We start from the raw sequence: 25,400 nt of genomic DNA, 5'->3' as shown, positions 1-25,400 counted from the left end.
TCAGCAGACATCTGAATAGTTTAATCACTTCTCCTCCATACAGGCCACCTGGCAGGGCTGTGCAGCCCAGGCAGGCCCTGCTCCAGTGCGTGCCTGTGTCCCAGAGCGCGTCTCTCCTGGGCTGCACTCTGCAGGCGCATGCCTTTCTTGGGCAGCCCCTACCTCTTTCCCAAAGGCTGGGCTGGGGAAGGCCAATCACTCTTGCTCCTGGTGCAGCTCTTGAAGGCTCTCTCTTGAGAGGCCCTTTCTGAGTACCCCACCAAAGGGTGTCTCCCTTCCCCAGACAGAAAATACAGCAAGAGAAGATCCCCAGCTGGTTCCCCCAGGACCCTGAGCTCAGCTGACCCTCCAACTCAGTTTACCAGTTGAGGACCAACTGGAGGCTCCTTCCTGCCTGTCTGTGTGATGGTGATTGGCTTTAGGCTGAGGTCCTCCCCGGCATTCACAGCAAACCTACCCACCCTCGTGTGGGAAGGCCCTGGCTGGCCTAATGTGGCAGCTTGTCACTGAGCTGCTGCTCTTAGTAGGGTGGCTAGAGTCCTGTCAGGTCCACAATAGCTTTGATGAAGATGGCGTCATCCCGCACGTAGGAATTCTTGGCCTCTATCTTGGACACCGGGCAGAAGAGGGGGCAGCCACTGGCGATATTCATGTCACTGACAGGCCTCTGGAAGGAGGACGAAGTTACATCAGGCCTGAATGCGTCGATCACATGCTCTCGGTTGTTATGGTCCAGCAACATCAATGTCACCTGAGAGAAGTCAATCCAGGGAGGGAACAATGTATTCATGAGTCACCTGAAAACCCCACAGTAATCCTATCCTGCCTCTCCCAGCAGTGTGCCTAGATACACTGGCCAGTTTATCCAGCTTCTCATCCAGAAACAACACACGTCCATGCTGGTTCTGCATACTCACAGCACCTGGGAGCTTAGTGGTATACACAGTACTCCTATGTGCTGTTTCTCTGTAGTGTCCGTCTACTGATGGGTTTTTCCTTTTCCTTTTGCTTTTTTTCTGAAATCCTGAAGCTTGCCCCAGAACGGGGGTCTGATCAGAGACTAGCCAGGATTTCGGGGCCTGCTAGTCCTCCTCACTTGCTCTGCTTCCTGTACTGGCTTCTGAGGAAAGAGCTGGGCCCTGACTGGTGAAGGGAAGAGAGCATGCTCAGTGTACTCGGCTCTCTGGAGTTTCAATTCCTTACTTAAGGAAGGCCCTGGTTTTGAATACTGACAGAGGGGCTCTGGCTGTGGCCTTCCCTTAAGCATACTTCCCCCGGAGACTTTCAAACACACGCAAGTCATGAAGTCAATCGGGTGTCATACTCAGCACTGAGAAACCACTGCAGAACCACAGCCCAATATGCACGGGCACATACACTGTCTTGGAGAACCTGGCCACTTGAAAACTGTACCCAGTGCCACCCACAGAGACCCCCAGAATGCTGGGGCTGCCTTTTGTACCTTCTGATTAAAAGGCCACTGTAAGAGAGCATCATTGGGGCCTTTCATCACCACGAAGAAGAGAGACAGATGAGTTCCCCGCCCAGTGCCGTCGCCATTCAAGTAGACCCGGAGACACATCTTGTAGCCATATCTGCTTGTGAAGAAGGCTGGAGGTGTGGAGATGCACCAGTGAGGACAGGGCAGGACATAGTTGCTCCCCATACCCCCCCACCTCAGAAAGACGAAAGCATACACCATCACTCAGCTCTTGGGAAGTATCAAGAAAAGGTTTCTCCCAACCCCCTCCACCCCCCAGAGTTCTTGCCAATGAAGCTCAGGATGGCTCCAACCTCAGTCCTTCGGGCAGGTGGTTAGCATGTGCACTCAGGTGGACACTGCCAGGGTGTGTATGGGAGCAAAGGGGAGACGACTCTGTAAGCTGCTTTCTCCTCCCAGTTCTCTGTTCTGGTTTCTGAGACAGTGTCTATACAGTTCTGCAGCTCACTCTAGGCCAGGCTGGCTTCTGCCTTCTTTGTGCACCGCTGCCTGGTCTCTTCTACCATCTTCAATGTGGCTTCCAGAGACTGAGCTTATAAATCCAGTCAGGCATCTTGCTGCCCCTCCTTTAAACTAAAAGCTAACCGGTAATTTCAATAACCTCACAGTGACAAAGTGTAAAACTATAAAACTATGGCGGCAAAAACCTAGTAGTTGGGGTCCTCATCAAAGCTATGGAGACCAGGCCACAGGAACCCTGCCTCAGCAGAAGCATCTGAGGGGCAGAAACTCAGAGCAGCACAGTCAACCTTCCTATAGCAGTGGCTCTCAACTTGTGAGACCTTGTGGCCCCTTAGGAAAGTGCATGTCAGATATGTACAGTAAGACTCACAACTGTAGTAAAGTTACAGTTATGAAGTAGCAACAAAATAATCGTATGGTTGGGGGTCAGCGTAACATGAGACACCGTAATGAAGAGTTGCAGCATTGGGAAGGTTGAAAGCCACTGTTTTACAGGTAACAGACAACAGCCAGGACACGATTAACACTGCATAAGACAAGAACTAGATGTGTTAACACAAGCTTCCTAACATGAGTTCAAGTTCAGCCTGGGCTACATAATGAATCTGAGTCCACCTTGGGCTGCAATGAAACCCTGTTTCAAAAACTAACAAACGGGGCTGGAGAGATGGCTCAGCGGTTAAGAGCATTGTCTGCTCTTCCAGAGGTCCTGAGTTCAATTCCCAGCAACCACATGGTGGCTCACAACCATCTGTAATGGGATGCTCTCTTCTGAAGAGAACTACAGTGTAATAACATATAAATAAAATAAATAAATCTAAAAAAAAAACAAAAAACTAACAAACGATATGAGACCTACTATTAAGTACAAACAAAGCGTAAATAGTTGGTTGTGAAGCTGTCTGGGTCAGGGAATACCGAAGGCTGGGGCGCACTATCCCTAAGCACCTTGAGGGCACGCTCTGAGCCACTGTGGATGGGTGGTAACCTCATGGGAGCAGCACCCTTGGTCAGGTACATCTAATGAAACTCAGGCCACAAATACCAAAGAAAATCAAACTGCTCTCCTTGCCCTGGGGTAGGACCTGTCTCTAAAGTTAGACAGCAAGTTTTTCAGTATTTGGATTCCAAAATGTATACCAGCATCTCCACATAAAATTGGTCTATTGTCAGCCTCAGTAATCACATGTATCAACCCCCAACATCCCTAGGTACCTGCCATTGCACACTCTGTGGTACTGTCTGCAGTGCCCACCCCAGGCCCACTTGTTAAACATCTGATGCGGCTGGCAGGCAGTACAACTTTCTAGTGTGGGGCCTAAGAGGTGCCTCCATCACGGAAGGTGCGGCTTGAAAGCAGTGGTTCTCCACTCATCGCACCCCTCCTTCTCTCCTTCCTAGCTGAGAAGTGGACAGCTCTGCACCACAGGCTGTGGGCCACGATGCGCAGCAGTAAGTGAAAAGCAGAGCCTAAGCTGGGACAAGTGTGTCGTCCTCTCAGTGGAAGCCAACAGTACAGCACTCGGCTGGTTTCCCAGCAGCTCTCAGCCATGCAGCAGGGCTAACCCATGCTCCCACTCATGCTCCAGAGTCTAAGCCTCTGCAGCAGGGCTGCAGACACAGTGTTCAAACCTGCCTTCCTGTTCCTCTACCTTTGCCTACCACAGAACCTGACTCACCAACAATATTAAAGCAGACCAGCTTTTGCCTGGCTATGGCCCCAGGAGACTGCTGCAAGGGACCTGGGCTCCTGATGCTGGACCCTTACCAGACTCACTGTGGAACTCCGTTAACTTGGGCCTGCACACCCCACAGGTTAACATCTACTAAATCACCTGTGGGGTGGGGGTAGTGCCACATGGACTACCGAACTCTAGAAATGGTATCCGGCACCCAGGCCGCCCAAGAGTTCCCACCTAAGACACTGGTTCTCCTAGTCTCCAGGTTTGTTTACTGCTAGCCCTCGTTGAAGCCACTGTGAAGATGCGCTACAGAGATGAGTGGAGTGCTCAGACTTCCCATACAAGGCAAGTGCAGTAGGAGAGGGTCTCCCAAGGGCTCAGGCTTGATCCAAGAAGCTCAACTATAGACACAGTTTTATAAAATAAGCCTAGAAATAAGTGATGTGCAGGTCACCTTCTGACACAAGATGTCTACACTTATGAAGTTAAATACTGAGCAGGAAGAAGACACTAACAAGGGACAAGGCCTGGGCCCTCACGTGATCTGTGGGCACCCCAGGGGAAAGAAAGGAAGCCACAGTGGTGCAGTAAGAAGTGCAAAGCAGGCAGTACAAGAGGCAGTCGTCCCCGGCAGCGGCACACACGACCTCTAGCACACAGCAGTCCCCCTTAGAGGAGCTCAAGGGACCCTGTAGGTAGAGATGAAGGAGCATGAGGAGCATTCCCAGGACTCCTGCTTACAGTAAATACCAATGCTCGATCCAGTCGGGCGGGAGTCGGACAAGCCTAAAGCTGTGGCCCTGTTTGCAAAGGTCTGTTTTCCAGCATCACTCCAAAGCACCATGCTCTTCTGCAGGCAACGAGGAGCGGACACTGCACATCTAACCTGTACCCGTAGGTTAGTTAGCCTCCTGCCTAAGTCCCCCTGGTGCCAGCTGAACACGTGCCCTGCCCCAGTTAGGGAGCTCCATGCCCTCCCTGCCCCAGTCAGGGCTCTGGAACAAATGGGAGGACCACAGACAGCACCTGGGGAGAAGATAGCAGGTGTCCGGCCAGCGATGGCTTCCTGACGTTTTCTGGCGAAGTCAGAGATCTTCCAGATGAAGACCCCATCATAGGTGGACACCTCCAACTCTGAGACCTTCTGCTCCAGGTCAGCCATGGCCAGGTCCTTGAGGCCGATGCTCCTCTCCAGCTGCTGCACCTGCAGAGCAGAGACCACTTAACTCTGACGTCATATGCTGTGGGCCCTGAGCTCCCCTCCCCCACTGCTAGCCTCTGGAGTCTTTTCTGTCCCGTGTTAGGAAAACATTCCAAGTACACATGGAAGGCTCTGGACATACATGTACCCGGGAGCTTCACAGCTCCAGCCTAGTGCCGTGACTGATGCTGTGCCCTCCTAGGCCAAAAAGAGCTTTCAGTTGCTAGCCCATCCAACGGTCTAACTGAGCCTCACGGAGTAAAGTAGGAGAATCAGAAAACAGACGGCCAAAGCCCAAGACATCAGTGTAAGGGTTCGACATTGCCCAGACTCCAAAGACCCAGCTAAGTACAAACCTTGTTGCTCAGGGCCTCAATCTTGTCCTGGTCCAGACGGTGCTGCCGGCTACAAGCCTCTGCAGTCACTGCTACCCTCTCTACCTCCCGGTTCAAGACGCAGACAATGTTCTCAAAGGTGGCTATCTTCTGCTCCAAAATCTGGCACCGCTGTAACAGCTCTGGCCCCACCTGGTTCTGTGAGGCTTGGGACTCCAGGAACGAGCTCAGCAGTAGGGCCAGATGTTCCCGTAGGCGCTGCAGCTCGTGGTCCTGCAGGTCCTCAGTCTCCACCTGTGGGGCAGGACAGGCAGCTGTTGGAATGGCGTTTGCACAGACCCAGCCTGGACAGCGCAGCACCGTGGGCCACACTGTGCTGAATGAAGGACAAAGGTCCAGTGGGACATGTGGTTGTCACCTCAGGATGTGAGCTCTCAGCTACTGCTCCAGCACTACCTGCCTGCTGCTGTGCTGTCCACCATGATGGTCACAGATTCTAACCTTCTAAAACCGTTAAATCCCAAGTAACTTGTCTTATAGAAGTTCTCTTGGTTATGGTGTCTTTACACAGCAAGAGAAAGTAATTAAGACGCAGCTAAGTACTTTCAACCTTGCTTTTTTGTTTGTTTTGCTTTTTTTAAAAAATTTATTTATTTTATATATATGAGTACACTGTAGCTGTCTTCAGACACCAGAAGAGGGCATCAGATCCCATTACAGATGGTTGTGAGCCACCATGTGGTTGCTGGGAATTGAACTCAGGACCTCTGGAAGAGCAGTCAGTGCTCTCAACCTCAGAGCCATCTCTCCAGCCCTGTTTTGCTTTTTAAGACAGGGTTTCTCTGTGAGGCCAGACTGTCCTAGACCAGGCTGACCTTGAACTAAGAAAATCAGCCAGGGTTGGGGATTTAGCTCAGTGGTAGAGTGCTTGCCTAGCAAGCGCAAGGCCCTGGGTTCAGTCCCCAGCTCCAAAAAAAAAAAAAAAAAAAAAAAATCAGCCTGCCTCTACCTGCCAAGTGAGTCACCACACGAGCATTTTAAGATATTATATTTCGGGGTTGGGGATTTAGCTCAGTGGTAAAGCGATTGCCTTGCAAGCACAAGGCCCTGGGTTCGGGTCCTCAGCTCCAGAAAAAAAAAAAAAAGAAAGAAATAAAAAAAAAAGATATATTTCAAAATTACTCTACCACCATTAGACTATATGCTAATTAAGAAAGATGGTACAATGGCAAATGCTTCTAATCCCAGCACTCAGAAGGCAGACAGATGAGTTTCTATGAGTACACGGGCAGCCTGGGCTACATAGTGAGAATCTGTCAATTACAAACCAAATCCAACCTAAAACAAAACTAGGGCTGGTGAGAAGGCTTGGCGTGTGAATGTGCTGCCTCCAGGTCTGATGACTGAGTTTAGTCCCGGGGACCCGTAAGCTGGAAGGACAGAACCAACTCTCAAAGCTGTCTTCTGGTTTCATGTGCACACTGCCATGGCTTACATATACAAACACCCAAAAATGTAATTAGAAAATTAAAAATCGTAACAAAATAAACTAATTTTACAAAAACACACTCAAAATGTAACAAGAAAGCATGGCATCTGTGTTCCCAGTGGGAGGCACAGTCACCTGGGGGACGCCTGGGGCGTGGGGAGGCATAAGCAGGCACCTGCACCTCCATGCGCAGGCCCTAGTTGGCTTAGTGGCTTCCCCAGCAAGGTTCCTACAAACGATGTCAGAGATGACCTGGAACTCCCCATGAGCTGACACAGATCCCAGGATCAAGGGGACAGCAGCTCAGTCCCTGGTAGCTTCTAAACTGCGTTCTGCAGGGAGCTCAGCTGCCCTGGAATGGAGGTTGTCACTATCCCCGCCACGCGATACAAGGGAGCAGAGGCACCGCAGACAGCGCATCCTCAATTTGCCTCCTCCTCTTACCCTGAATGCTCACATCCTATAGGCCCTCTGTGGACCAGCACATGTTCACGTGTCATGAAGGGACATGGGGACTCCCACTGTACAAAGAAAGAGGGATAACAAACAAAGAAATAGCCTGTGACAGGATGAAAATGAAGGGGCAAGACAGGCTAATACATAAAGCCTGTGTCCAGGCAGGAGATGATGAGGTGACAAGACAACAGTTGGAGGGACAGGATCCATCTGCCAACAGCTAAGGATTTGTCAGTATGCATGTGAAATAAGAGACAAGAGGGAGCTGCCAGACCTCTGGGTCTTTAGCTAGGGCAGCTGAGCAATCAGTGTGTTCCTTCCATGGGAAAGATGGGAGGAGGTAACAGTAAGGAAACAGAAGGCCGAGGGATACTCCACTAGGTATCCCGGGAGGAAAAAGGTGCCAGGAGCACAGATATTTGCGTGTTTTTCGCTTACAAGAGGGCACCTGGGCAGGCACCTGAGGGTAGGAAGAAGGGGTGCTAAGAGATAGCCAGGAGAGGTAACAGAGAGGGAGAAGAACCTAGGAGGAGCCAGAGCCAGAGACTATCACAAGGGGAGACCCACAGCCGCCCAGTGCCCAAGAGCAGAGCCGTGCTCACCAGCTCCGAGCAGCCGATGGCGTGGAACCTGCAGAGGACCCGGCACTTACTGCACGTTCTGACATGGTCCTGAAGCTGGAGGGCAAGGAGGACAAGGTTACCAAGGGCTGCCATGCACCATGCGCGTGTGCACGAGCGCGTGTGCACGAGCGCCCGCGCACACACACACACGCACGCGCACACACGCACACGCACGCACACACACACACACACACACACACACACACACACACACACACAGAGGCGCGCACACACACAGAGGCGCGCACACACAGAGAAACTCATTATTTGGGGCAACTAAATCTATGTCCTTGGGCCATGGTCATTTGTACTCAACTCAAAAGTAAACCCCTTATTTCTTTGTGGTGAGAGGTGTATTTCTGTCACTGTCTAGCTCAATGGGAGAAAGCTTTGAAGCCCTGAATTCCAACCCCACACTACACCTCCCCAAAAAGGAACTTGCCCAACAGTAGCCATATAAACCAGGATTATGGGTGTGCCTATAATCCTAGCACTCGCAATTGGAGGCAGAAGGATCAGGAGTTCAAGGTTATCTATCCTTAGCTATACGTTAAGTTCCAGGCCAGCCTGGTCTACATAGCAGGTTCTAGGCACTCAGGGCTTTTAAAAGTAGGACCCCATCTCAAAACAATTGAACAACAAAAAAATTCAAATGAATATTGGTGGATAAGCCACCGTGCCCAAGAACATGCCCATCCTAGCAATAGCACATAAACCTCACTTTGCTGCTTCTGGTCATAAACCACTCCACCCAATGGAAGGAAAGGCTTTACCTTCTCCTGAGAGATCTTCTTGCCACAGCCATCACAGGTTAAGGGAAACTTGGGGCAGACCTCGTAGTGTAGCTTAAAGAGAAATGGGAGCATTAGCTGGGGATGCCAACACCAGGGCAGGGTAGTAGAGGAGGAGGGGGACAGGAAATACTGAAGATAGCAGCCCGCACCTAGGAGAAGCCCCATGTGCTCATGGTTCCTCTAACTCCCTCTGAAAGTTGTGTTTAACCCCGAGTGAGAGCCTATAGGCACCCTACAAATTCAGACTTAGGAACTCCTTTCTCTGTAGCCTCCAGGAAACATGAATAAGATAGGGAAAAGGGAACACCATCATCTTACAACAATGACTAGAACAAAGGGTTCATGTAGAGATCAAAATGGCTGTACAGGACTTTGTTAGCACTAGACTATCCTGTCTTACTTTGCCCTGCGGCACAGCCAAACTTCCTTGAGGAGAGCCCTGATAAGCCACTACAGAGCATCCAACATCCAATATCATACAAGAGAAAAACACAGTGCCAACACCCAGGATGTGGAGAGCAAATTCAGTAGGCAGCTGAGAAAGAGATATTGATGTCCCCAACTCCAACAGTGAGCGAAGGCTACCTCCTCACAGTGGGACTGGGGGCAAGCCAGAACAGCAACACAATCAACAGTACATTTTAGATACGCTCTGGCTTGTGAGCGTCCCCCAACGATCTACATGTTGAAGGCTTGGTCCCTAACACAGGACTATGGGTGGGCATGTGACATAATCTAAGGGGTGGGGTCAAATGACAATTCTTTAGGCCACTGGGCACATGCCCTCACAGGGGACAGAGAGCTCAGTCCCATCCTCTGTTGCTCCAAAGCCACAGTACGCCTTTCTTCGGGGGAAGGTGACCGTCTCAGGCCCCTGTTCAAGTGATGGCTGCTACTAATAATGCATCCTGAACTCCGTGGACGAAATGAGACCCTGTCTCACAATATCCAATCAGATCTGCTCATCAACAGTCTGGAGGAGCGGCCCACAGCGGCTCAACCACAACGCTGTTTTCTCTGCTTCTGTGCTTCAACTTTTCTAAAAGAAGACATGGTTTTCTTGTCATCTGGAGAGAAGTGGGGACATGACAGGGTCTTATATAATCCAGGCTGGCCGCAGTCTCTGAGAACTGGGATTACAGGCACCAAGTCACCACATGCAGGTCTAAAATACCTGAAAATTCTTTTAGCCTTTTATGGTGGCACAAGCCATTAATTCCAGCATTTCTGAAGCAGAGCCACAGGATCTCTGTAAGTTTAAGGCCAGCCTGGTCTACATATCAAGTTCCAGTAAGAACCTGTCTCAAAATATACATGTATATACTTCTAGATGTATTTATCTTGTGTGTGTCAGAGTGTTTTGCCTGGTACACACAGAAGAGAGAAAAGGGCACTGGATCTCCTAGAACTGGTGCTATGGACTATTGTGAGCCGCCTTGTGGGTGCTATGACCTGAACCCAGGTCCTCTGAAAGAACAACAAGTATTCTTAACTGCTAGCCATTTGTACAGCTTCTTTAAAAACTCTTTTCCTGAATTTTTTGTATTTTATAAATCACTAAAGTCAGTACTAATCACCTACTAAAACCCAGTTCCACCAAGAACCTTCTAACCTCCATGGCATCATGGGGACAAATATGAAGTTAAGCAAACGCCAACCATGGCAGCAAATGCTAGCTGAATGCCTGTGTTGTAGACAATGCCCTGCCTCCTGGGCTGTCCCACCCAGCGCACCTCCAGGTCTGCATGGCTACAGGGTGCCCTGCAGTGCTGGCAGCTCAGGCTCCTTTTGGGGCATTCCTGCTCAGTGTGGTGCTTCTTCTCGCTGAGGCGAACCAGGCCTTTACACGCAGGGCACTCAGTCAGCAGGAATGGGCACAGTCCTTCGTGGCAGCTCTGGCAACAAAGGGAAGTACATGAAGATACCCTGCAGGCTTGCTGTACCATGCGCTCAGCCCACCCACCAAGGAGATAGCCCTCCTCAAAACCACTGTAGACACGCAGGTCACTGCATCCTCTCTCCATTTTCAGAAACCAAGACACTCAACTCTTACTGAGGTGCTCCATTATAGCTGGCCTCTAGGTGAGCGATGCCCCCAACCCCAGGACACTCAACTCTTCAACTGTACACCCAGTGCACCCCAGCCAAATGCTTAGCCAGTAGGGAGAGGCACTATTAAGAGATGTGGCCTTGTTGGAGGAAGGGTGTTACTTTGGGGGCAGGCTTTGAAGTCCCCTATGCTTAAGCTACGCCCAGGGTAACAGACTGTTCCCTTCGGCTACCTGTGAATCAAGATACAGATGTCTGCCTGCATGCTACAATGTTTCCCACAATGACAGCACCCAGTTAAGAGCAAGCTCCCAAGTAGATGTTTTCCTTTCTAAGAGTTGCCTGGGTCGTGGTGTCTCTTCACAGCAATAGAGCACTAACACACAGGTCACCAGAGGAACATGGCATTAGCAATTTGTTGGCCATCTTTTTGTTTTCCTCCCTGTACTTTTTTTTGGGGGGGGGGATGGAAGGTGACAGGGTTTCTCTATGTAGCTCTGGCTGTTCTAGAACTCTCTATAGACCAGGCTGGCCTTGAACTCCGTGATCTGCCCACTGCCTCCTGAGTGCTAGGACTAAAGATGTGTACCGTGCACGCCTGGATGCCTACAGTAGGCACAGGTCAGTACAGGAAGTGCACTCAGTGCTGTGCAGCCTCCATTCTGCATATCCGTCTCCTTCCTAAATGTCAACTCCATCTCCATGGATAGACTCCTTAGCCCCCGGGAACCTTCCCCACTGTCCGTTTCTTGCTATGGACTCATGGGTATGAGAGAGAGAGAGAGACAGAGAGAGAGAGAGAGACAGAGAGAGAGAGAGAGAGAGCGAGAGAGAGCGCGCGCGAGCGAGGAGGGAGAGTGCGCGTGCAAGCGTGTGTGCAGCACAGCACCAGTCCTTCTATACCTGGCTCATCTCACTGAGTTCACAGAGAGGCTCAGAAGCGGAAGACACAGATGGAGCTACAGAGGAGGAAAAACGTCTAGGAGGAGGTTAATAGGCGAGGCAAGTTCCTGAGGCTGAGACACAGTCTAGAGTAGTCCATAGAAGACCCAACAGCACGGCCATAAAGATCAAAGTTTGCTGCTCAGAGTTTCCAAACAACTCTGGAGGAAGGTTGTTCTGAGAAGACAGAGGGTGAGGACCCTTCAGTCAGATCCTAAGAAGGAGGTGGGATTGCGGACAGGAAAAGAGAAGTAGTACATCAGTCTAAGTGCTTGGCAACCCCTAAGCTAGGACGCCCAAGGACACACAGCCACACTAACACTCAAGCCCAAGTGGCTCTGTGTGCCATGGGCCCATACCTCTCTGAGTGTGCAACAACTCGATACTGAACGAGCACAGAGGGGCTTCAAGCTACTATGCTGCAACAGTTTACAGACGCTAAGACTTGTGCACAAAGATAGTCACTACAATTTAATTAAAAGGTTGCTTATGACTTGGGGCTAAGGAAGTGGCTCAGTTGACAACTGACACACAAACGTTCTGACCTGAGTTCTGACCCCAAACCTCATATTTTAAAAAGCCACATACAGCAGTGTACTCTTGTGATTCCAATCCTGGGAAAACAAAGATAGGAGGGGACCCCTCATGTAAGATAGCCAGGCGTCCTAGACTAACTGCTGGACTCTAGGCCAATAAGAAACTATCTTAATAAAGTAGATGGCTCCTGAGAAACGACACCCAAGGTTAACCTCCAGTCTCCAAATGCAGACACACATGTGCAGAAACACACACACACACACACACACACACACACACACACACACACACACTACACAAAGGTGTTAATACGGTAGAAGAAAGCCTAGAATGCACAAAACCCTGGATTTAATCCTCTATACTAAAAGTATAAATAAAACAAACAACAAAGCAGCTTCAGTTTGCTTTGAAGTATCCATAAGGCCAACATGGGCCCAGAGAAAGAAGTCTCGTAGGCACCAGGAGCCTGCACTGACTTCACTCGCGGTCCACTGCTCAGAGTTGCTGTGTATTTCTCATACTGTTTTTGAGACCAGATCTTATGCAACCCATTCTAAGAACGTGGATTCTGACAAATTTCAATAAAATGTCTCTATCCGGGGATAGGTGCGGCTCAGTGAGAGAGTATGTGCTTTGTGTGTTCATGGCCCTGGGTTCAATGATCTGCACTGCTGCTTCAAATTTCCAGCTAAGCTCAGAACCTGCAAAGGACTTGAGCCAGAGGTCACTGAATAGTCCATGCTGGAGGGCTACCAAATCCCAGAGATACCCATCTCTGCTTCTCCAACTTAGAGATTAGAGGAATATCTGGCTTTTTTAGATGGGTCCTGGGGGAAACCAGGGGATAGATGCTGGTCCCCAGGTCCTGACCATGAAGGGCTACAGAAGATACACTTGTAACAACACACTCAGGCAGCAAGGACAAAGCTCAAACTCCTCTAGCAGACACGATCCAAATATATCAGCATTTATTCAAGCAGAATTCAAATTTAACATCTTAAGAAATAGTTATCAAGGGGTTGGGATTTTTAGCTCAGTGGGTTCGGTCCCCAGCTCAAAAAAAAAGAAAAAAAAAAAAAAAAAAAAAAAAAAAAAAAAAAAAAGAAATAGTTTGCCTAGTGGGTAGAGCAAGCACAAGGCCCTGGGTTGGTCCCCAGCTCCAGAAAAAAAAAAAAAAAAAAAGAAAAATCAAAAGAAATAGTTATCAAAACTGAAATTTGGGGAGTGGGAGATGGCTGGGTGAGGTTGAGAAAGGGTCTCACTATATAACTTTGGCTGGTCTGGAATTCACTCTGTAGACTAGACTGGCCTCAAACTCATAGAGTTGAGCCTACTTCTGCCTCCTAAGTCCTGGGATTACAAGAGATCTGCTCAGATTTTTTTATTTTTATTTTATTTTATATGTACAGTGTTTTGCCTACATTTGACTGTGTACCATGTGTGCACAGTGCCCAGGGAGGCGAGAAGATCCTTTGGAACTGAGCTGCAGACAGTTCTGAGTGCCACACCACTGATGGGAATGGAACTCAGATCCTCTGCAAGAGCAGTCAGTGCTCTTAACCACACAGCCAACTGTCCAGCACCATAACTGAATTTCTTACAAACACATAATTGGGCTGGAGAGACAGCTCAGTGGTTAGAAGCACTTGTTGCTCTTGCAGCAGACTCAGGTTCAATCCCCAGCACCCACTTGACGGCTCACAGCCAACTCCAGTGCCCTCTTCTGGTTCCTCTTTGGGCACCAGGTATGCATGTGAAGCACAGATCAAACCCTCGTACACATAAATAAATACAGTTAAAAAGCAAATCCACGGTGAGGCCATGCAGACTGGCACACCTGCCTTCCCCAGTGTCAGCTGCCTCCCAGAATTTGTAGCCAGGCTGGTCTCGAACTCACAGAGACCTGCCAGCCTTTGCTTTCTCTAATGCAGCCCCAGGCCTTGCCTTCGGGACAACAGACTTTAATACGGCTTTCAATCCATCTTCAGAATGAAAGACAGCATCGTAAAGGAAAACAGAGCCAAAGGCTAAGCAGGGTTTCCCCTATCTTTCCAAACATTTTAAATAATTCAAACCGTAAAAAGGAATGTTTTAGTTACAATCTTAGTTTCCAGTTAAAGCTAAGAAATAGAGAGATGTGTTACAGGCAGGAGAGAGGATTATCTGTGGCAATGACTGCACACACAGGGAATGATTTCTGCCCTGGCTTGTGACATTTGCCACCAGTGACAAGTTTTTATCAATAAAATCAGCTAAGGCTGAGCTGTGCCTACCCTCCCACGTGACCAAGCCCAACTCATCTCAGGGACTTTCCAGAGCTCTCAAAGGGCGCAGCCAGGGACTTTCCGCCCTGCATGCCTACAAAGCCACATGGCACCAAGCCCATGGCCTGGCTGCAGTCCCTGGCCATCAGTCAGAGGCCCACACAGTCACTGACCTCCAGTACCACAGGCCTGGAGGCACCAGAAATCTCAGAGGAATCTAAGCCTAACAAAGGCCTGGGAAGAATTATTCGCCTGCCCCAGGGGTCTCTCAAAACACCTTCAAGAGCAGACAGGTTATATAGGCCCCCATGCTCTACACCCACATTTCCTGCATCCACCCAATACCCTGAGCAGTTCACTTCCCTAGGAGCCATCTCTCTCACAGACAGCACTAAGCGTTTCACTTTAAAGACACAGTATGGCCTACAACTCTCGATCAGGTCCTAGAAAAACCCGAGTTTCTTGTTCACTCAAGTGAAGTCCAAACTGCTCAGCTAAAAAATGAAACCCAAGGCCTGAGATCACAAAGTATGACCAGTCACCACGTCATGGGACATGTAGCTGGACACGAGTGGCAGGGCGTAGGAAAGACAAGGCCTCATTAGCAGTCTGGGCCACCTTTGAACTCATGGTCCCCCTGTCTCAGCCTTCTAGGAATAGGGATTATAGGTGTGCATCACCATGTCCAACAGAAACAAAAACTTTGAAGGTTGTTGACTGGAGCAACAAGAGGAATGAGAAACTTGTGGACTGACAGGCGTCGCCTAACCATGTGGCCTCTGTAATGCAGGTTTAACTGAAGATGCCCCAAGGTGACGTGAGGCTCACACTAATGACTGACATCACTAATGACACGGACATCAGCCACATACCATCTGTCTACTGGCCTTTCAGATGTCTTTCTGTGACCAAACAAAGGCACCCGTTACTTGAGGAACTTGAGGGCTCTTGTGAGGAAGGGTGGTGCACGCCTTTAGTCCCAGAACTCAGGAGGCAGAGGCAGGCGGAGCTCTGAGGACAATCAGGGCTATGGAAAGAATGACTCAAAAGAAACAGAAAACAAATAACAATAAAAAAAGCCCTGGGGCTGGAGAGAAGGCTCAGCGGTTAGGAGCACTGACTGCTCTTCCAGAGGTCCTGAGTTCAACTCCCAGCCACCACATGGTGACTCACAACCATCTGTGATGGCATCTGACCCCCTCTTCTGGTGTGTAGCTGAAGACGGCTACAGAGTATTCATCATATAAAAAAATAAATAGGGGGTTGGGGATTTAGCTCAGCGGTAGAGCACTTGCCTAGCAAGCGCAAGGCCCTGGGTTCGATCCCCAGCTCTGAAAAAAAGAAAAAAAGAAAAAAGAAAAGAAAAAAAGAAATAAAATCTTTTTAAAAAATTTTAAAAACCAGATAGCCCTAGTGGATATGATATACACCACAGAATCCTACTAAGCTTAAAAGCTGCAGTTTCTGGCAAAAAATTAAAAATCTGCAGAAGCAACACGTGTTCCCAAGGCCACCGTGGCACTAGCTTCTTACATAACGTACTCCAGTTTTACTGTGCCTCTGGGGCAGGGCAGGAAACTAAGACGTGGAAAGAAGTGACAGGCCTATCTGCACTATTTAGGTTTCTGACAGAGTACTCTTTAAACAAATAAAACAGAACAAAACAAAACCAAAACCAAGTTCCCTGGACTCCGCCTTCTCTGGTCTCACCTTCCCAAGTGCTAGGATCACAGGTATACTCAGATAGAGGAAAAGTTCCTTTTTTCCTTTCTTTTCAAGACAGGGGTTTCTCTGTGTAGCCCTGGCTGTCCTGGAACTCACTCTGTAGATCAGGCTGGCCCCAAACTCAGAGATTCACCTGCCTCTGGCTCCCAAGTGCTGGGGTTAAAGGCACACGCCACTATGCCCAGCTCTAAGGAGGAACTTTTTCCACATACATTAGCCAGGCCAGTTCTAGGAAGAGTGGAACATGGCATCTATGAGAACTGTTTTGTAGGGGTTGGAGAGATCATTCCAGAGGACCCAGCTCAATCCCCAGTAGGCAGCTCATAGCTGTAATTTGAGTTCCAGGGGTTCAACACCCTTGCACAGACATACATGCAAGCAAAACACAAATGCATATAAATAAAGATAAAGAGATCATTTCTTAAGGCCACTGCTGGTGACTCAGCCACCAGGCCAAAATAGAATGTCTACCTCGTATTCTTTCAAGGTCCCCTTCCAGGTGCATCCATCATTGGGACAGACGGCTGGCAGGCTCTCCACCTCTCTGCGGGCAGCGTTATCTGGAAAGGCCTGGAACAGGAACGCCCTCAGGTTACACCTGCTCCCAGTACCCTACTGTCTATGAAGCATCACCTAGATCAGACATCCTACCCAAAACAACCTGGTCACCCTTCCCCGCCAGCAAGCACATGGGGCAGATGGGTCAACCCATGCCTCTCCACCTCTCCAACCCTAAAGTCATAAAGAGCCACTTTCAGCTCCCAATTCTCACTGTTACCAGGGTTACAGAACAAAACTGCCAAACATGTTCTATTCGTTTTGACATGTTTAGCTCAATACAGTGTACTCACCGAACTGCTCTCTAAAATAGAAATGCCTTCTTCATACAGGCCTTCGTGGACACAGGCAGCACAGTTCTGAGGCCCAGAGCTGATGGGAAGAGAGGAAATACAGAGTCCCTCTAAAATGCCTGTTCAGGGAACCCGAGCCCTGTCTGCTCAGCCCACAGCCTGCTCTTTCTTCCTTTGTCTCATCTTTGATCAAACAGTATGTAACTTCACAAATCATAAACATTCACAAATGAGAAGACTCAATGTGGAAAAGGGTATCAGGGCCTAGACTTGCAAGGCCAACCATCTCCTCCTTTCTTTTTGAATTTGTGATGTCAGGGATCAAGCTAAGGTTTCATGAATGACAGGTAAGTGCTTTGTCACTGAACCTTGGCTGTAGGCCCCAGCCTCCAAAATACATGGCAGAAAAATGTGGATGTGTTTGCTTCTCCACACGCACTGCTGCTGCCCTTTCACACTGCGGCAGTGAAACGTTCAATCTACCCACCCACAACAGCCTAAGGGAGCCATAATCCTCACACTAACACACTAGTGCCTATGAAACCAACAATATGTATCTCATATGTCCAAAAACAGTATTCCAATAGATAACCTCTGTGTGTGTGTGTGTGTGTGTGTGTGTGTGTGTGTGTGTGTGTCTAAGAGAGAAGGGGGTGGGGGAGAGAATATACAGGTGCATATACCATGTATATGTGGGCGCTAGAGGCCACATGTAGGTATTCCTCCTCAGGTGCCATCCACCTTTTGCAGATAGAACTCTTACCAGGACCTAGAATGTGCAGATTGGGCTAACAATGAGCCCCAGGAACCCTTCTGCCTCTGTCTCTAGGCATATGATGTGATTCCAATTACACATTACCATGCCCAAGTTTTTACATGGCTGGAAAGGACCAAACTCAAGTCTTGATTTCACAGGAAGCACTTTTATCTACCCTGCCCGTGTTTTGTTTTTAATTTTTTAGTTACATTTTAAAATTTTACTGTGTGTATAAATATGTATGAAGGTATGTTGGTGGAGATCAGAGGACAAGTCAGCTCTCTCCTTCACTAAGTGCGGAGCTCAGGGTTCAAACTCAGCCTGTGAGGCTTGCAGCGAGTGCCTTCACACAGAGTCAACTCTCTGATGGCTGTTGTTATTTTTTGAGACAGATCTGAGGTTGGCAAGGACAACTCTGAACTTCTGATCTTCCTGTCTCTATTTCACAAGAATTGGGGGGGGGGGACAGGGGAGGGGAGGGGGAGAGGGAGAGGGGGAGAGGCAGAGACTACCATACCTTGCTATGATCAGTTCTCCATTCTTTCTTTTTTAGTTAGCCCTAGAACTCAGTTGTAGACCAGGATGACCTTGAACTCAGAGTTCTCCTGCTTCTGCCTCCTAAGTGCTGAAATTAAAGGATGCTCCACCTCACCCAGAAACAATCATTGTTTTTTAAACAATAAATTCTACATTTTTGATTTGGGCTGCGCCTCCAGAATCCATGGAGAATTTATACTGGCAACCATTCTACTGCAACCTGACTTCAGAGCCCCACCTGTCCCTGCCCAGCTCGGTAGAGTGGCATGCACACCTGAGGATGCTGGTCAGGCAGAAGGAGCAGTAGCGGTGCCCACACTGGGCCTGGAATGGCCTCCGCAGGATGTTTCTGCAGGCTGAACACAGGTACTTGGCTTCTAACCTTGTCCCCAGAAGGGTCTTGGAGAAGCCAGGCTGCAGCAGTTCTAGGGAGCCAGGGGAAGTCACACTGGCTGCAGCCATGTGAGTTATAACCCACGCACCACAAAGCCCTAAAAAACAAAACAAAACAAAAAGACCACGTCACACAATCAGACCAGTCCTCTAGAGCAGTACACCCAACCTTCTTAACCTTTCCCTTTCATACAGTTCCTCGTGTTATGGTGACCCCAGCCATACAATTCTTTCATTGTTGTGTCACAACTGTAACTCTGCTGCTGCTGCTGTGTAACATCTATTTTCTGATGGTCTTAGGCGGCCCCTGTGAAAGTGTTGTTTCACCCCCAGGGTCTTGACCCACAGGCTGAGAACCAACCACTGCGCTGTAGGAAGAAGGGAGGTACCTGATGAGGTGCCTGGGTCGTTACACTACACTGATCTCAAAAGGATCTCAAGACAGGATTTGAGAGTTCTGGGACCCTTCAGAGATCAGATGTGGGGAGAGATGTCCACGAGGGTGACAGACCTGGTGGCATCTACAATAACTAATTCATGAGCTTCCTTCCTGCTGGTGTCAATCCTGGCTGGGGCACTTCCTGCTGACACCAACAGTTGGCGTCTTCCAGCCTACACTTGGTCTCCACAGTAAACATGGTTTAAGATGGTGGATGGTTTCTGAAGCATACTGTAGGCTAGCAGGGCAGGTCCTAGACAGCACCCTGGGGTGGCCTTGCCTGGGCATGAGACTCAACCAGCACGGCACTGGTCACTGTGCTCCCTCTCTGGTATCCCTCTCCACACACTACAGCCACAGCCTGCGAGCCTCTCTGTCATCTCGATCCTGCACCTGCCATCCTCTCCAGGATGCTTCACTCAAAGCCACCTGGAGCCCACTCGTCCTGCACCCTCTCAACCTAACCTGCAAGCCGGAAGAGCCAGCTCTGCCTGGTCCATCCTCTTTTCCTCTTCTACCAACTTAGGCTCTTCAATGCCAAGCTCCTCCTTCGTCTGCTAGCACAGCAACCTCTACTGGGCTCCCTCTCAACTCCCAGAGTAATTACACAGCAAGCGGGCTTTCCTCTTACCAATTTTCTCAAGTAGCTCTCTGGGAGCCCTCACACTCAGGACCCAGGAAGAGTCTATTTGAGCTGAGTCAGGTGTGGAGAGGCCTGGAGTACCTAAGGCAGCAGCATGGTACCTCTAGGTCTTCCAATGGCCACTCCCATCTGGAGAATAACATTTCCCAGTGACAACCTTTTTGTACTTCCATCTCCAAGGCTGCCTAAAGGCTGCTAACCATACTTTCTGCCAACCAGGGTTCCTCAGAGCCTTTGAGGGCTGTGGGAATATAGCTGGTTCTCACAAAAGAGCAGGCTAGTGCCTATGAGACAAGGAGGCATCTGGGGATGTGGGGTGGGGGGATGGACATGACCTCCCAGGGTCTTAGCTGTGAAGCAGAGGTTCAGTCTCAGCCGAGCTTGAGGAAGAAGCGGGCTATGTGTCCTGAGGTTTACAGAATGTAAAGTATCTGGCATTTGACATGTGCTGAAGGCAAGGAAGCCATAAGCAGCAACATCCCCAGAGTCCTCTTCCCAGCAAAACACCAGTCACATTTCACTCAGTTAACAAATCAGCTACCAGAACCCTAAGTTCCAGAGCAATTCCCTGGCTCCAGGAACATGCCTGCACAACTGCTGGACGGGGCCCTGCTGCCTCCTTTAAACCTCGTTGGCCCCACTGACCTGCCTGCTCTGCTGTCTTTTTTTTTTTTTTTTTTTTTTTTTTTTTTTTTTTTTTTTTTTTTTGGATGGACCCCTCAAGGCCTCTACCACTGGCTAAATCCCAACCCCTGCTCTGCTGTCTTGATGCCCCTCAAAGCCTTAGGGCATTCACACCCTAGCAGAACAAGGCCCGGTCCAGCAAATCACTGGTGGAAAGCTAAGGTGTAGAAAAAGGCTGTGGGTCTGCTGCCAGTGAATCACTTGGCTCTAGATACTGGCCTGCAAAAATGAGTGACTGGCCAGTCTGCCGAGGCTGGACCTCCTCCTCCCTGCCCTAAGGACTCATCAAGCCCATAGGTTCTGAGCCCACTCCACACCCAACCCTTGGCCAACCCTGCCAATCCTGCTTCCTCTGACGGACACCCTGCCCTCTGTTGTGCACACCTAAACACCACTGCCCACAGTGTAGAGCCACACTCAGAAGAACAACACAACTCCTACACTGACTATGCCCTGACTCCTGCCCCTTGACCCGCGCCTTCCTTGTGCTCCCAAACACCGCAGCCCTACGTCTTCCATCATCTTGCCTCCTTTGGTAATCAGGTGCTCAGAGCCCCAAGAGATCAGAGACCCAAGCACCAACAGCACATGACTGAATAAACAGCAATGTGGCCTTTCAGAGCAGCGTTGGTTACCAAGACAACTGTTACTGACAAGCAGCTTACTAGTCCTTCAGGGCACTCTGACTCTGATTACACGTTAAACCAATCCCACACCGTTCATGATGTGCTGGCAACAGCTGTTACCTGCCACCTTCTTTTCATTCAACAAATGTTTTGCAGATGCTTGGAACTAGCGTCTGGTTTCTGCTGTTTGTGCTGGTTTCTGTGAACCACCCTTGGCCGAGGGTGTTGAATGTAAAAGCGAGAGTCAGTCCTACCTGGACAGAGCCCAGCAGCCTGCAGAGCTCACACGGAACTGCTGTGTGTCTCAAAGAAAAACTTCACCTGTTCCCTAAAATGGGGTAATCTACTGGAGAGCACAGCAGAAAGCATTTTAACTCCATACTCTTGAGAGCAAAGACAAGTACACATAACTTCTGCACCACAAACAGCATGGCCTCTCCTCCTGTTCACCCCTGGGAACCACTAAACAGCAGCACAGTGACCCCATACACTCATGGAGGTACCCTTTGCAGAAGGGGCTCATCCTTGTCTAAGGCTGACTCCTGAAAGGGGACCTGCACAGTGATGAAAGCACCAAGACAAGGCTGTGCTGGGTGTCTCTCACCTGCAGGACACAGGGGCACATCCCCACAGTCAGTCACTGTCCTCATATATAATTATATGGCCCTGTGTCCAAGCTTATGGAGCACATATATAACTTGCATCTGCTCTAAGCGCCCAACAGGGTGAGTAGCCCTGGTCAGGAGGGCAGGCTCTGTCCTCGTCTCTGGGGTGGATGGATGGATCCCCTGGCATCACATTTATGCTTTGTGGGGGGAGGGGGGGTAATTCACCAGAGCCAAGGCACTTATGGGCAGCCTGAGCAACTCAGTGAGGCACCATGTCGAACCCCAGACGGCAAAAAACAACTCCAAGGAGACATGAATGCAGGACAGGTCTTCTCAGGAATACTGACCTGCATAGGGGGCACCAGTAAGCAGAAGGCACTTATATACACAACTGCCAAAGAGCAAAGTAATCTAAGTAACAGAAAATGTAGGGCTGGAGAGACCGCGCAGCAGCCAGCATACACAATGGTGGTCAACAATCCAGCTGTAACTAGTTTCAGGGGATCCAATGTCCTCATGTAGCCTCTGCAGACACTGCACTCACATGGTGTACAGACATCATACAGACAAGCACAAAATATAAAAAATAACTTTAAGTAAACCTTTCATTTAAAAAGGGTCACACCCACAGCAGGGCTTTAAATGCCACATCTATCCTCCCAGATATGTCCCTTAGCAATCTCTTCTGCTTCAATCTCACATGCCTGACAGGCTGGAATTTAAATCTCTCTTCTTTTCTGTCCGTCCGTCCATCTGCCTGCCCGCTCCCCCCTCCCACGCCAGGGCTCTGTTAGAACCTCTACACTCCAGCACAGCCCTGACTGCATAGCTTCCTTGCTGTCACCGTGGCCTCCTGGGAGTCAGAAGGACCTACCACGGCATGAAGTCTGGGCCTACTCAGCAGCTCTAGTCATGGAAGCTAAAACTGCCCAGCTCCACCTGTCTTCCCTGTCCCTGCTCCCAGCCGTTTTTTACAGGTCTGTACCGTGCCCATCCTGCTAATGCCTTACTCCCAGGAACTGGCCATCAGAAGGCAAGGAGTACAGAGCTAGAAAGCGGAAGGAGGAATGTCAACTTCTGTAGCTCTCTACCCTGGGCCCTTCACTGGCGGCTGTGGCTACATCAATGACCAGCTGGCATGGGTGCACAGTAGTACACAGCACAAAATTCCTTTGTGTAACACGACTGTCCAGCCTGTCACAAACTCACCTCTAAACCAAGCACCCCAACCCCGACACATGCCCCAGGTCCCATCCTTTACTGCTCAAGTTTACCGTCCCCATGCGCTGAAATTACAACCTGCCAAAATACCGACCCTACCGCCCACCTGGGTCCCAGGTCCCGGGTGCAGCAGCCACTGGGTCTCCTCCTCCACGCACATGAACAGGGCAAGCACACCACAATTATGGGATGGATGCCTCCACCCACTGTGTAAAGGGAGCAGCGCCAGTGCACAGGGAGGACAGATGCCCAGCATAAGCCTTGAGGTTGCATGGGGTCATCTTTGGCGTAATCTGAGGATCTGTGGACAATTTTCTTTTCTTTTTCCTGGTCATCTTGTCCAAGCCTGTAAAAGCTCCCACCCCATGGAACCCACCTGCCAAGCTACACTGACAATTCATGTAGCAACCACATGGGAAGTGGGGGCCTGACATCCCACTGTCAAGAAGGAAACCCCAAACCAATGCTCAGAACAGTAGTGAGATGACAGGCAGGAAGCACTTCCTTCTTGGAAGTTTTCTCCAAGTTGACTGCTGCCATTTCTACTGTGCAGTCCAGTCTGCTGCTACTTCATGGGTGCTGGAGGAACCACAGCCCAGAGATTACCAGCAAACTCTGACTGAAAGCGCTCAATGTGCTGCAGCCCACTGAGACTAGGCTGTGAAGGCACATGGCCCTCTCTCAGGTGTGTGGAGGTAGTGTAGATACTCCTGAGGACCCCGAGGACAAAGCCCTGCCCCATGGTGACTAGCAAATGGGAGAAGAGTAGCAGGGTTCCAGAGAGCCTGTATTGTCAGAGGATAGTCAGTCCAGGTAGACTAGGGGGTCCCAGGCAAAGAGCCAATAGATAAACACCTCACAGACCTGTTGGGTAGGGAAGGAGCCACCAGTTCAGAGACACTACTGCAGACAGCACTCAGACTCGTACACACAAGGCTTGATAAAGAACCCCCCTTCAGTTTTTGTTTAAAATTCAAGTACTTATAAATCTGTAAGTACGCAGTAATAAAGTTAATTTTAAAAAGACTTAAACATCAATTTGGGATTGCTTGGGGCCTCCACCTGATAACAGTAACTTTGGGTCACTAAATACCACCTTTCTCTGTCAGTCACACAGGCAGTTGGCCAGGCCAACTGTGACTTCTCCGGGGAATGGTAGCCAGGACTTCCAAGATAAGTGAGTTGCAGGCAAGATAATAATGACCTTGCACTGTGTCCAAGGAGCTGAAAGTTTGTTTCTCCAGTTTTAGGGAGTATGCCTGTGAGTTCTAATCAATCTCATGTCCTTACCACCCACTTGGAGCTTCATATCAATCCCGAGAAATATACACTAGGTCCAACCTCCACTAGGCAGGCATCAAGAAGGAAAGGACCCCGGGATCAGACTCCACACCCAGACACTTATACAGCCAATCAAGATAGCTTCCAGGGTGGTGGTGGCGCAGGCCTTTAATCCCAGCACTCGATAGGCAGGGGCAGGCAGATCTGTGTGAGTTTGAGCCCAGGCTGCTTTACAAAAGCAAGATAGTTTCCCGAGAAACAGAGATTCTGAGGGGCAGAAAGATGAGATCTGAAAGAATAAATCAGGACAGGGAAGGTCCCCCAACAGGGAAGATGCCTTATCGGGGAGGTGGTGTCCGTGGTTTGCGTAGCCAGGTGTCAGAATCAGAAAAGGCGACGCCTGAGTACTGGGGGGGGTGTCAGACCAAATTTAACTGCACAATCCAAAAAGCCTAAGTGAGCTATAAAAGTGGCCTGGGAGATCAGGTGTTCGCTCAAGACCAGAAAAGCACAAGTGGGGGATAGTGGGCTCCACAGCCTCTATCCCGGACCGAGATCCGGGGCATAGACCGTAATGCCGTGACCCCGAGCCACAGCGGTAGGCGCGCTGCCACGCACCGCTGCGGACGTCGCGAACTTTTCCGGCCCCCCCCTCCCGCGACTTTCAGTTTCCGGCTCCGCCGCTCCGAAAAGTCTACCCACCCACCTCACCCAGACGGCGGCGGCCCCGCATCTAACCCCAATCGCCACTCCCACCCGGTGCCTGACCCGGGCCCGGCCGCCGCTGAGAGTCGACCCCCTCTTAGATCCGCGCCACCTCACCCAACGGTCTTCGCGCGCCCGGAACTCAGTGCCGGCTGGGACCACCCCCGCTGTCGCGGCCCGCCCCATCTGACGGACAGACGCCGGAGCCTACCAGGAGCTCACAGGGAGCGGCAGCGGGCGTCGATTTGTCAAATAGGCCGCCTTGACTCTTGCCGGCTGACAGACTGAAGCAGGAACCTATCAGAAGTGAGCAGAGAACCGCAGAGAGCGGTGATTGGTCAACGTGGCGCCGGCTTTCTAGCCTACCTAGCTTGAGCCACTCCTGATTTGTACAGGCCCTCCTGGGACAGTTGCGGTCGCTCTGTTACTTGGTGCTCGTGGACGTCAGTGAGTATTTTTTGCCAACAAATGTAACTCGAGTTCGATCTCTGGGTCCACACAGTGGAAGGAGAGCAGTGACTTATACATTGTTTAATAACACACACAAATAGACAAATAAATGTAATTTTAAAACTTAAACAGAAAAAAAAAACTT

General features: G+C 49.9%; 1 protein-coding gene across 4 annotated transcripts; it reads right to left on the bottom strand.

Moving 5' to 3' along the window:
- On the bottom strand, window positions 1-24,982 carry Traf2 (TNF receptor associated factor 2). Of its 4 annotated transcripts, none has more exons than XM_032903082.1 (11): window positions 24,923-24,982; window positions 18,480-18,696; window positions 16,912-16,990; window positions 16,532-16,630; window positions 10,277-10,438; window positions 8,523-8,594; window positions 7,729-7,803; window positions 5,203-5,475; window positions 4,672-4,849; window positions 1,463-1,611; window positions 1-751 (listed from the first exon to the last, which is right to left on the bottom strand). In XM_032903082.1, exons 2-11 carry the CDS (start codon window positions 18,665-18,667, stop codon window positions 533-535), a joined length of 1,494 nt encoding a protein of 497 aa, XP_032758973.1. In that variant the 5' UTR covers window positions 18,668-18,696; window positions 24,923-24,982; the 3' UTR covers window positions 1-532. The 4 variants fall into 4 exon arrangements, with proteins under 4 accessions (XP_032758973.1, XP_032758974.1, XP_032758975.1 ...); XM_032903083.1 differs by having other exon boundaries at window positions 393-751; window positions 24,869-24,957; XM_032903084.1 differs by lacking the exon at window positions 24,923-24,982 and adding an exon at window positions 24,839-24,907 and having other exon boundaries at window positions 393-751.
- Window positions 24,983-25,400: the final 418 nt, after the last annotated feature.

Source organism: Rattus rattus, chromosome 5 (assembly GCF_011064425.1).
Source record: "Rattus rattus isolate New Zealand chromosome 5, Rrattus_CSIRO_v1, whole genome shotgun sequence".
NCBI classification, from domain to species: domain Eukaryota; kingdom Metazoa; phylum Chordata; class Mammalia; order Rodentia; family Muridae; genus Rattus; species Rattus rattus.
This window is presented reverse-complemented; position numbering and strand designations above follow the sequence as displayed.

Bases quoted from the DNA above. Each gene is read 5' to 3' on its own strand.
- Traf2 (XM_032903082.1), bottom strand. From the start codon at position 18,667: ATGGCTGCAGCCAGTGTGACTTCCCCTGGCTCCCTAGAACTGCTGCAG. The intron at 5,476-7,728 runs GTGAGCACGGCT...CCTGCCCCACAG, and splicing joins CCATCGGCTGCTCGGAGCTG to GTGGAGACTGAGGACCTGCA. The intron at 4,850-5,202 runs GTTTGTACTTAG...TCTGCTCTGCAG, and splicing joins TTGAGGCCCTGAGCAACAAG to GTGCAGCAGCTGGAGAGGAG.